We start from the raw sequence: 13107 nt of genomic DNA, 5'->3' as shown, positions 1-13107 counted from the left end.
TGGAGTAAGAAATAAGTTACTTACCTGTAGTTCTCCAGTATTGGAAGCTTTCATAGATTCACATGCGGCCCGTCGCCTCCCCGGAGGAGCTCACCTTCTCTCTTCTCATTGTTCTTTGTTATTACAGCACTTATGCTCAGAAGATCTGAGGGAAGGCAGCTCCTCACAGGAGGTTCTAAGGGGGTGACGCAATCTGATTGGTTAAAGTTGAGTTTGGGTCTATTTACAAAACAACTATGATGGGTTATTCTGTTGAGGCCTATTCGATGTATTGTGTGCATACATTTTCAGGCCTAGTTTTTATATTCCACCGGGGACTCCCATCTCGATGACGAGGAAGTATTCAAGCATGTGAATCTATGAAAGCTTCCAATATGGAGAACTACAGTTACAGGTAAGTAACTTATTTCTTTTCTGTGCTTTACAATTGTTATAATCACTGTGTACTTGCTGATGTATTTCTTGGAATAGTTTGATTGTTTATATAAACCGATATGCCTGTTACCACCATCCACTACAAGCATTCCATTTATCTTGAGTACTGTTGGCTATTCAGATTCAAGCATGTGAATCTATGAAGGATCCAATACTGGATAAGAAAACTAGTTACTTACTTGTAACTACAGTTATCCAATGTTGGTATCTTTCATAGATTGACATGCGACCCACCCTCCTCCCCTGTGAGGCTCACCTTTCCTTTCAGTGTATACTCTTCACTCTAGAGCTTGAAAATCTGAGGGAAGGAGTCTCTATTGGGAGTGTTCTAGAGGATGCTAGCACCTGATTGGTCATAGGTCAAGTTTGGTTCTTTTTTTCAAAACAACATGGATAGGCTATATGTTTAAATTTGCTAGCATCATAGCATATGTTCATTTATTATTTAGTATTTTTCTAGGATACCATGGGACTCCCACTTCAATGACGGGGATGATTCAAGGATGTGAATCTATAAAAGATTCCAAGGAGACTGGATGATAGTTCTGGACTTGCAGGCTGCGTATTTTCACATCCCTATCCTGCCCGCCCACAGGTATCACTTCTGGAATGGGACTGCCATCTGGAAGAGGTGGAGGTCAGAGGCCTCTGGTCTCCGGCAGAATCTGGACTCCATATCAACTTGCTGGAGCTTCGGGCGATCCTACTGACATTGAAAGCATTTCTTTCCATTGTGAAAGGGAAGATAGTGCAGGTGTTCACAGCAAACACCATTGTGAAGTGGTACTGCAACAAGCAGGGCGATGTGGGGTCGAGGACCCTTGGTTAAGAGGTTCTGTGACTCTGGACATGGCTGGAACATCAGGGCATACCTCTGGTGGTTCAACACCTGGCAGTTTCTCTGAATGCCAGGGCGGAACTCAGCCATTGATGCCTAGTGGATCACAAATGGTATCTCCATTCGGAGGTGGCGCAAGGACTCTTTCAGCAGTGGGGAGAGCCTTGGTTAGATATGTTCGCCTCTGCAGAGAAAGTGCAATGTCAGCAGTATAGCATTTTGGAGTTTCCAAGGCGGAAATCACTCAGCGACCCCTTTCATTACAAGTGGATTTCAGGCCTCCTGTACGCTTTTCTGCCCATACTACTCCTGCCCAGAGTTCTCAAGAAGATCAAGAATGACCGGGCCCAAGTCTTTCTAGTGGCTCCGGATTGGGCACGCAGAGTCTGGTATCCTGAGCATCTCAAAAGGAGCATCAATCCTCCAATCAGTCTGCCCCTTCAGGAGGATCTTCTGTCGCAGCAGCAGCAGGGAAGCGTTCTCCACCCGAACCTGTCAACTCTGCACCTTCATGCGTGGAGATTGAGTGGTGGCAGTTGATGGCTTTTGACCTTCCTTCTGAAGTCTGTAAAGTTATTTTGACAACCAGGCGTCCCTCCACTAAAATGGTATACTCCTACCATTGGAAACGCTTAGTATATTATTGTACAGAAAGGTGTATTGACCCTCTTTCTGCTTCTCTTTCTGACATCCTTCTCTTTATACTTTCCCTTGCCCAGTAGGGTTCTGCCTTGGGTAACCTCAAGGGCTATATTTCTGCCTTATCTGCATTTCTTCGGCTTCCTGATCAGCCATCTCTGTTCAAATACCCCATTGTACATAGATTCCTCAAAGGGCTTTGTAGGAAAGTGCCACTGTTGGAATGCTTACCCCCACTTTTTGCCTAGTGTTGATGCCAACTTTTAATAAAAGTGTGCTGGGGCCCTGCTGACAAGGCCCCAGCACCAGTGTTGTTTCCTTAAAACTGTACCTTTTGTTTCCACAATTGGCACAGCCATGGCACACAGTTAAGTCCCTTGTACAAGGTACTCATGGTACCAAGGGCCCTGTGGCCACGGTCTCTAAGGGCTGCAGCATGTATTATACCACCCTGGGGGACCCCTCACTCAGCCCATGCACACTGCCTTGCAGCTTGTGTGTGCTGGTGGGGAGGAAAAGGAAAAGCTGACATGACACCCCTCTCAGGGTGCCATGGACAAACCACTGCCTGTAGCATAGGTAAGTCACCCGTCTAGCAGGCCTTATAGCCCTAAGGCAGGGTGCCCTATACCACAGGTGAGGGCACAGCTGCATGAGCAATATGACCCTACAGTGTCTAAGTCCATTCTTAGACATCGCAAGTGCAGTGTAGCTATAATAAGTATATGGTCTGGGAATTTGTCATTACAAACTCCACAGCACCATAATGGCTTCACTGAATACTGGGAAGTTTGGTCTCAAATTTCTCAGCACAATAAACCCACACTGATGCCAGTGCAGGATTTATTGAAAAATGCATACAGAGGGCATCTTAGAGATGCCCCCTGTATGTTAGCCCAACTCCTAGTGTAGGATTGACTAGTCTCTGCCAGCCTGCTACTTTCCGACGAGTTTCTGACCACATAGGGTGAGTGTCTTTGTGCACTCAGTGGTCAGAAACAAAGCCTGTCCTGGGTGGAGGTGTTTAACACCTCCCCTTGCAGGAACTGTAACACCTGGCGGTGAGCCTCAAAGGCTCAGGCCTCGATTTACAGTGTCCAAGGGCACTCCAGCTAGTGCCTCACTTTTGGCGCAAGTCTGCCAGGAAAATTAAGGAAAACAGGGAGGAGTGGCCACCCCTACCAGGACTGCCCCTAAGGTGTCCACAGCTGAGGTGATCCCCTCCCTACAGAATCCTCCCTCTTGGTTTGGAGGACAAAGACCAATAGGGATAAGAATGTACCCCCCCCCCCCCAAAGGGAGTGGGCACAAGGAGGGTGTAGCCACCCTCAGGGACAGTAGCCATTGGCTACTGTCCTCCTACCCCTAACAGGCCCCTAAATATGTGATTTAAGGGCCTTCCTGAAGCCAGATCACCATATTCCTGATGACCTCAGAAGAAGAAGGACTGCTTAGCTGAAGCCCCAGCAGAGAAGGAAAGGAGACAACTGACTTGGCCCCAACCCTACCGGCCTGTCTCCTGCTTCAAGGAACCTGCAGAAGAAAGCTGACACGTCCTGCAAGTCCAGCAACCTCTGAAAAACCTCCAGAGGACTGCCTGCATCACAGAGGATCAAGAACTCCCATGGACAGCAGCCCTGTCCAAAGAAGAAACCTCTTCTAAAGGACTCCCAGCTCATTCCGGATGCGTGATACCTGACCCCTGTGCACCCGACGCCCCCGGCCTGTGCCCAGGTGATCCACCCAGCCAGAGAGGGTCCCCAGGCAATTGTGAGCAAATGCCCACTCTGGGTTGACCCCTCCACGACGACGCCTGCAGAGGGAATCCCGAGGACACCCCTGACCCGAGCTCTGGACGAAAATAACCGACACCTGGGGAGCCACTGCACCCGTAGCCCCCAGGCCTTTGATAAATCAACCAGCAGTGCAGCATCGACCAGCAAGTGGCACTCTTCCCTGTCCGACCAGTGGTTTTCCAGAGACACCCCCCACTGGACCTTACCTGCAGCCTCTGATTGATCCCTGGGGTCCCCCCTTGGACCTGCATTGGAAACCCGACGTCCTGTTTGCACCCTGCTCCCGGCCGTCTCTGTGCTGCTGAGGGTGTTTGTTTGGTGCCTACTTGTGGCCCCCATGTACTCTTCTAATCCCACCTGGTGTCCCTCTAAGTCGCTTGTACTTACCTGTTGGCTGACCGGATTCCGAGTACCCCCTGTCTCCATAGGAGCCCACTTTAACTTGGCTCTCCTTTGACCTCTGCACCCAACCGTCCCGTGGTGCTGGTGGTGGGTGTTTGGGGTTAACTTGAACCCCCAACGATGGACTACCTAAAACCCAGAGATAGGATCTGTAAGTTGAATACTTACCTGTAAAACTGTACAATCTTTTCTTCCCCCAGGAACTGTTGAAAATTGCAGTGTCCACTTTTAAAATAGCTTTTTGCCATTTTAAAGAAAACTGTATACATTGTTGATTGCACTCAAAGTTCTGATCATAACTATGCAAAGTACCTTACATTTTATGTACTTACCTGCAAACTGAATCTTGTGGTTCTAGAAATAAATTAACAAAACATAGTTTTCTATATAAAATCCTATTTTTCTGGAGTTAAGTCATTGAGTTTGTGTTTCTTCTATTGCTTGTGTGTGTACAACAAATACTTAACACTACACTCTGATAAGCCTAACAGTTCGACCACACTACTACAAATAGAGCATTAGTATTATCTATTATTGCCTCTGTCAAGCCCCTGGGGAATCCCTGGACTCTATGCACACTGTATCTCATTTTGATATAGAATATACAGAGCCAGCTTCCGACATTGGTGGATCAGCCGTGGGGTACTACAGGCTTGTACTTATGTTTCCCCCTACACCCTTTGTTATGCCCCAATGGGCCATAATTCTGGTCCTCACATTTCTTATGTGTGCTCCCTTCAAGCCTTTACACAACTGTCCCCTCCGGCTGTTCACCATCAAGACAGCCTTCCTAGTGGCAATAACATCAGCCAGGAGGGTGAGTGAGATGCAAGCTCTGTCATCAAAGCCACCGTATCTCCACCATGTTTTCAGACAAGGTGGTTCTCAGAACTCGTGCCTCTTTCCTCCCCAATGTGGTGACCCCATTTCATCTGGGTCAGAACATCACCCTGCCCACTTTCTTTGCTCCACCGCATCCCTCTAAAGAAGAGGAGCCGCTCAACTGGCTGGACCCAAAAAGAGCGTTGTTCTACCTTGACCGGACGAAAGAGTTCCAGGTGGATGACCAACTCTTTGTGAGGTACGTGGGAGCAAAGAAGGGCCGGGCAGTGCAGACACGAACCATTTCGTGCTGGGTCGTTCTCTGCATTGGCCAGGAAGCAGCTCATTCTACCAGGGACAAAGCTGCTACCACTGCACTAGCTCGGGCGTACCAGTCCTGGATATCTGTCAAGCAACGACGTGGGCATCCTTGAACACGTTTGCAAAACATTACTGCCTGGTCAATCAGGTCCGGAGGGATGGACATTTTGCATGTTCAGACCTACAGGACTTTTTAGTGTAAAGGAGATTTATACTTAACCCACCGCCAGGAGGTTATGGCTTGGGTTCTATTCAAATATAAGGAATCTGCAGCTAGAAGTCTCTAACAGATGAACAAGTAACTTACCTTCGGTTATGCATGATCTGGTAGAGACTCTATCTTGCTGCAGATTCCTTACAACCGCCCATGCTTCTCTGCTCTGCGGCTATGTCTAGTAGGATTAGGGTTCATCCCTTTTAGGGCCCTAGTTTTGCACAGACAAACTGTTGGTTCTATCCATGACTCTGCGCTTCTTGTGTGAAAGTTTGTGGGTAAAAGAACTGACATACGCATGCCGGAGTGGTGACTTTATAGACGACCATGATGTCACAGATGGCTCCAACGACACTGACAACGCCACGCAGAGCCGACAACATACATGGATCCGAACGACACCACCCGGCGGCGAGCGCCGGGTATTGCTCAGCAAAAAAATCCAGATTCGCCAGGGAATTCAAAGGTAAGGAATCTGCAGCTAGATAGAGTCTCTACCAGATAATGCATTACCGAAGGTAAGTAACTTGTTCTTCATATACTTAAGTAGTCTGTGATTTGGACTTAATACATTTCAACAAATATTTCAAAAAGCAGTGTTTTCACATAACCACACTTAAGGATAAATTACTGTTCTTCAAGAAAGGAGAATAAATTCCTGGTTTCATTAGATCTGGGCATTAGTTTTGGAGACTGAGCTACAAGACAAGATTCTTACACCTGTAAGGGACTGCCTCGTCTTACCAGCCCTACATAGTATTGATTTTGTTGCTTGTTCCAATGTTATTGGTGGGGTTAGTTGCCCATCAACATGGCAAAGCCTGCAGGAGCGCTCTCCTCCTGAGCTTTCTGAAGTTCTTATTTATTTGAGCTATGTGGCATGCGAGCCATAATAGGATACCTAATAAACCATAAGGTGGTGGAACAGCAACAAAATGACATGGCAAATGTAATTCAAAAGGGCTCATAGCTGAAAACCACTTTGTGCTGTTACTTACAAACAGGGTTAGATGGAGGTTCTAAGGTGATGGCTTTTCTGCAAAGGATTTTTAAGTCTTCCCCAGAATATATGTATGTGAAATACCTCGGCGAGCTTTTGTTTCTCTTATATGCTGCAGTAGCATCATTTTGTAAGCTTAAAAGTATGTGACTAGTTCTCCTTACAAGCTAACCTTGGGGAGAACTGTTCTAAACATTTTTGGTCAGACGTTTTTCTTGTTTTCACTAGTGCTTATTTTACATGAGATGATTTTGCAATGTCAGTTACTACCAACTGGAATATATTGAAAGTGATGCCTATGAAAGAACCCATATAGTATGCTTATATGAAAGGTAATTAGGTGTTGCAACTAAAGATCCTTTGTTTAAAAAATTTAACTGATGAATTTTGTTCTGTAGTGCTAAATGACAAAGAAGAAGCTTCACATAGTTTAAATTAGAAAGAACAGATGTGTTGGGAGTTCAGTGACAAAAGGGCCAGGAAGGGGTGTGTGACAAAAGATACTGGATGTTTAGCAGAAACCAAGTCATCTTATGTGCTAAGCAGACCCCATCTTGCCTTGCCTGTTGTAAGGAAATGCCTCCTTGGCATGGTTACCCCCTGACTTTTTGCCTTTGCTGATGCCAAGTTATGATTTGAAAGTGTGCTGAGGCCTGCTAACCAGGCCCCAGCACCAGTGTTCTTTCCCTAAACTGTACCTGTTGTCTCCACAATTGGCACACCCTGGCATCCAGGTAAGTCCCTTGTAACTGGTACCCCTGGTACCAAGGGCCCTGATGCCAGGGAAGGTCTCTAAGGGCTGCAGCATGTCTTATGCCACCCTAGGACCCCTCACTCAACACAGACACACTGCTTGCCAGCTTGTGTGTGCTGGTGGGGAGAACATGACTAAGTCGACATGGCACTCTCCTCAGAGTGCCATGCCAACCTCACACTGCCTATGGCATAGGTAAGTCACCCCTCTAGCAGGCCTTACAGCCCTAAGGCAGGGTGCACTATACCACAGGTGAGGGCATAGGTGCATGAGCACTATGCCCCTACAGTGTCTAAGCAAAACCTTAGACATTGTAAGTGCAGGGTAGCCATAAGAGTATATGGTCTGGGAGTCTGTCAAACACGCACTCCACAGCACCATAATGGTTACACTGAAAACTGGGAAGTTTGGTACCAAACTTCTCAGCACAATAAATGCACACTGATGCCAGTGTACATTTTATTGTGAAATACACCCAGAGGGTATCTTAGAGATGCCCCCTGAAAACAAACCCGACTTCCAGTGTGGGCTGACTAGTTTTGCCAGCCTGCCACACACCAGACATGTTGCTGGCCACATGGGGAGAGTGCCTTTGTCACTCTGTGGCTAGTAACAAAGCCTGTACTGGGTGGAGGTGCTTCTCACCTCCCCCTGCAGGAACTGTAACACCTGGCGGTGAGCCTCAAAGGCTCACCCCCTTTGTTACAGCACCACAGGGCATCCCAGCTAGTGGAGATGCCTGCCCCCTCCAGCCACTGCCCCACTTTTGGCGGCAAGGCCGGAGGAGATAATGAGAAAAACAAGGAGGAGTCACTGGCCTGTCAGGACAACCCCTAAGGTGTCCTGAGCTGAGGTGACTCTGACTTTTAGAAATCCTCCATCTTGCAGATGGAGGATTCCCCCAAAAGGGTTAGGGATGTGCCCCCCTCCCCTCAGGGAGGAGGCACAAAGAGGGTGTAGCCACCCTCATGGGTAGTAGCCATTGGCTACTAACCCCCCTGAGACCTAAACACCCCCCTAAATTGAGTATTTAAGGGCCCCCAGAGCCTAGGAATATAGATTTCTGCAACCTGAAGATGAAGAAGGACTGCTGACCTGAAGCCCTGCAGAGAAGAGGGAGACACCAACTGCTTTGGCCCCAGCCCTACCTGCCTTTCTCCCCACTTCAAGAAAAACTGCAACAGCAACGCAGCCTCAGAGGACTACCCTGCATCTAAAAGGACCAAGAACTCCCAAGGACAGTGGCCCTGTTCCAAAGAAACTTTGCAACAAAGAAGCAACTTTTAAAGACCACACGTTTCCCGCCGGAAGCGTGAGACTTTCCACTCTGCACCGATGCCCACGGCTCGACCTGCAGAAAACCAACACTAAAGGGAGGACTCCCGGGCAACTGCGAGCCCATGAGTAGCCAGAGTTGACCCCACTGAGCCCCCCCAGCGACGCCTGCAGAGGGAATCCAGAGGCTCCCCTGACCGCGACTGCCTGCTTCAAAGAACCCGACGCATGGGAAACACACTGCACCCGCAGCCCCCAGGACCTGAAGGATCCGACCTCCAGTGCAGGAGCGACCCCCAAGTGGCCCTCTCCCTAGCCCAGGTGGTGGCTACCCCGACGACCCCCCCCCCCCCTTGCCTGCCTGCATCGCTGAAGAGACCCCTGGGTCTCCCATTGAAACCTATTGCACACCCGACGCCTGTTTGCACACTGCACCCAGCCGCCCTGTGCCGCTGAGGGTGTACTTTCTGTGCTGACTTGTATCCCCCCCGGTGCCCTACAAAACCCCCCTGGTCTGCCCTCTGAAGTCGCGGGTACTTACCTGCTGGCAGACTGGAACCGGGGCACCCCTATTTCCATGGAAGCCTATCTGTTTTGGGCACCACTTTGACCTCTGCACCTGACCGGCCCTGAGCTGCTGGTGTGGTAACTTTGGGGTTGCTCTGAACCCCGAACGGTGGGCTACCTTGGACGCAACTTTGAACCCTGTAAGTGCTTTACTTACCTGTGAAACTAACAAATACTTACCTCCCCCAGGAACTGTTGAATTTTGCAGTGTCCAATTTTAAAATAGCTTATTGCCATTGTTGCCAAAACTGTACATGCTGTTGTGAAGATTCAAAGTTCCTAAGATACCTGAGTGAAACACCTTTCATTTAAAGTATTGTTTGTAAATCTTGAACATGTGGTTCTTAAAATAAACTAAGAAAATATATTTTTCTATATAAAAACCTATTGGCCTGGAATTGTCTTTTGAGTGTGTGTTCCCCATTTATTGCCTGTGTGTGTACAACAAATGCTTAACACTACCCTCTGATAAGTCTACTGCTCGACCACACTACCACAAAATAGAGAATTAAAATGACCTATTTTTGCCACTATCTTACCTCTAAGGGGAACCCTTGGACTCTGTGCATGTTATTTCTTACTTTGAAATAGTACATACAGAGCCAACTTCCTACACCTGTGATATCCCTTGTATGGTAGTAGCATTCTCTTATAAAAACTGTTAGATGCTGTGTATCACAGAAAGTGATCAGGCTTGATTAAAGTGAAAACTAGTATCACTGTTTAAGAGCTGTAGGCTTGAATGGAGTGTTTTAGGGCTAGATGTACTAAGCATGTCTCCAGTTGCAAACATCTTGATTTGCAGAATTGGATTTTGCAACCAGAAATAATGCTTTTTCAGATGTACAAAATGCAAAATATGATTTGGTAACTGGTTACCTAATCGCAATTTGCATTTGTGATTTGGTATTTGGAAGGACTGTGTTTTGGGCGTCCCTTCCAAATACCCAATCAGTATAGTATGAATTACTGTTTTGCAACCAAATTCCTGTCTCAAATCAGAATTACTTTAATACCATTTAAAAAGCTGTGGTAGCCCAATCGCAAAATGAGAAGGGGTCTCCTTTGGAACATTTTCCCTTTCAGAATGATGAAAAAATTTTTTTTAGGAGCGGGCAATGGTCCCACGAACCACTGCCTACTTGAAAAACAATGAAACTTAAGAGTTTCATTTTTTCCTTTTTAAACACACCCTAATTTCCTTTGAGGAAAATGGGCTGCATTTAAAATAAAAAGATTGGTTTATTTATAAATTATCAGTGACCCCAGCAGGCCACCACCCCTGTGATGGTAGCGAATCTTAGTGAATCATAAATTGTGACCTACCTCTTTAATATGCATATTGTAGGTCTACTTGCAACCCACAGGGAATTGCTAATGAAACTCAGAAGTGTTTCATTGATTAGGAATAGCAATTTCCTAATTGCGATTCACAGGAAATCCCAATTAGGACATCGCTTTTCCTATCTTTGTTCATCTGGCCCATAGTCCCTTTGTGAAGCAGTTCTTAAAGGCAGTCTCGTTGCTCAGTGAAATTGGTGTGCTGTGAGCCTGATATATAGCCTGTTCTGTGCTCGCAATTGCTTGGACATAGATGTTGAAATAGTATTGATAATTTGAAAAGCCTTTTTAGTTTTCTACTCTGTGCTAACAGTATGAGCCAGGTACTGAAATAAAGATAGAAAGGACCTGGCAAACACAGGCTTTTGGTCTCAAACTTTCTCAAGCTTTCACCCATTTGTGTGTTGTGTTAGTCCCTGGAACTGAGTGAAGCAGCATATCTAAGATAGTTTAATAGCAAGTGCCTAAATGCTGATATACAGATCAACTCCTTGTCATGTCTCCTTTTCAGCCAACAATCAAATACGACAGCCAGCCTGATTTTGTCACGTCCACTGGTGGAACCTTGCACATGTATCAGCTAGAGGGACTGAACTGGCTGCGCTTTTCCTGGGCGCAGGGCACTGATACAATCCTTGCTGACGAAATGGGGCTTGGCAAGACTATTCAGACGATCGTCTTTCTGTATTCCCTTTACAAAGAGGTAAGGAAGAGATGCTTCCAGCTGACTGTATAGTTCTCAGTGATTCACACTTGACAAAGGTATTCCCACTTTATGTTTAAGGTGTGAGCAGATAATTTGTTAAGAGTACTTACTAGTCAAAAGGGGTACCTTACACTTTTTTTAAGTAGTGAAAAAGCACTCCTTGATTAGGCAAAGGCTCACTTAGTAGTTTTTTTAATGGTCTTGGTTTTTGTTTCATTCCCTGCTTTTTAAAAGACCAGACATTTTCAAATTTACTGCTAAATTTAGAGCATCGTCTTTAGCTGTATCATTTTCATTTCTAATTTGAATTGCAATCTTTAATTGTTAATGTACTTGCTTTTTTCTATCTCTCATATAATCCCCCTTGACTTCATCAATCCATTTTACTTCTTGTTCCATATTAATTCTCATCACACTCTTTAATGATTCTATTTGCTATTTCTTTAAATCCCTTGCATGTGTATTCTTCCTTTTGTTTTTTTCTGATGCTCGTTCATGTACATTTCAGTTCCTCTCTTTCTTTTTTCCTTCTGTTTGTCACCCGCATTTTCTCTTTCTTACAGGGACATACCAAAGGACCATTTCTGGTCAGTGCCCCCTTGTCTACCATCATCAACTGGGAGCGTGAATTCCAGATGTGGGCACCATATTTTTATGTCGTGACCTACACAGGTGACAAAGACAGTCGAGCCATCATTCGGGAGAATGAGTTTTCCTTCGAGGACAATGCAATGAAGGGTGGGAAGAAAGCCTTTAAAATGAAGGTAATTTAATATTTCTAATGTGTGAAAAAGTATACTCGCCTATATAATAAGCTACAATGTGTTATGCTTTGAAAGTCCATGCACATTTTGTGGATCTACCTATGTGGACTTCCACTTCACTCAAAGTAAATTGCATAAATAAGTGTCTAGTTTTAAAATAGCTATATGTGATTTATGTGAAAACTGTACATGCTATTTTGCTGATTCAAAGTTCCTAAGTTATCTAAGTGAAATACCTTTCATTTGAAGTATTACTTGAAAATCTTGAACCAGTGGTTCTTAAAATAAATTAAGAAAATATATTTTTCTATACACAAACCTATTGGCCTGGAATTGTCTTTTAGTGTGTGGTCCTCATTTATTGCCTGTGTGTGTACAACAAATGCTTAACACTACCCTCTGATAAGCCTACTTCTCGACCACTCTACCACAAAATAGAGCATTAGAATTATCTCTTTTTGCCACTATCTTACCTCTAAAGGGGAACCCTTGGACTCTGTGCATGCTATTTCTTACTTTGAAATAGTACATACAGAGCCAACTTCCTACATTGGTGGATCAGCGGTGGGGTACAAGACTTTGCATTTGCTGGACTACTCAGCCAATACCTGATCACACAACTAAATTCCAAAAAAATTCATTAGAAACTGATTTTTGGAAACTGAAGTCTTGGAAAATTCCCCTCGCTGCTGCCCAGGGACACCTTTTATACATTAAATAATGAAAAAGCCTGCTGAAAGGCCCTTCCCTCTAATAATCAAAACATGCTGGCTACTGTAGGTCAGAGTTGGAAAAAACAAGCGTCGAAAGTTGGCCAAGTTTTCAAGGCTGTCTTTCTCAAGACTGCACTAGAGAAAAACACAAAATATGCGCTTCCTTATCATGCTAGTGTTCGGTGAGAGAAAATACGAAAAACACAAGCTTGGTTTACCATGTGGAAAAACACAGCTCATCTGCAATGTCTAACGCCACGATAAAGCCAATAGGCAGCTAAACTGAAACCAAATGTCTAATGCCACGTTAAAGCCAATAGGCAGCTAAACTTAATACAGAATGTAATGTCTAATGCCATGTTAAAGCCAATAGGCAGCTAAACCGAATACACAATGTAATGTGCTACTGGTGAACATTGAACAACTAATATGCACAGTGGTGAAACACAAAGTCAGCGGTCAAACATACTTAATTTCAATACAATAGGTAAGTAACTTATTTTATATATAGTTTACTATG

General features: G+C 45.4%; 1 protein-coding gene across 10 annotated transcripts in view; it reads left to right on the top strand.

Annotated features, from left to right (window-relative positions):
* CHD3 (chromodomain helicase DNA binding protein 3) overlaps positions 1 to 13107 on the top strand; it is a 1503198-nt gene that overhangs the window by 520551 nt on the left and 969540 nt on the right. For all 10 annotated transcript variants that reach the window (XM_069218663.1, XM_069218665.1, XM_069218664.1 and 7 more), the window contains exons 14-15: positions 10916 to 11107; positions 11674 to 11874. In XM_069218663.1, coding sequence (XP_069074764.1) covers positions 10916 to 11107; positions 11674 to 11874 — 393 coding nt within the window. The remainder of the gene's footprint in view (positions 1 to 10915; positions 11108 to 11673; positions 11875 to 13107) is intronic.

The sequence above is a fragment of the Pleurodeles waltl genome, chromosome 12 (genome assembly GCF_031143425.1).
Source record: "Pleurodeles waltl isolate 20211129_DDA chromosome 12, aPleWal1.hap1.20221129, whole genome shotgun sequence".
In the NCBI taxonomy this organism is placed as follows: domain Eukaryota; kingdom Metazoa; phylum Chordata; class Amphibia; order Caudata; family Salamandridae; genus Pleurodeles; species Pleurodeles waltl.
The sequence above is the reverse complement of the archived record's forward strand: the minus strand, read 5'-3'. Positions and strand labels throughout refer to the sequence as shown.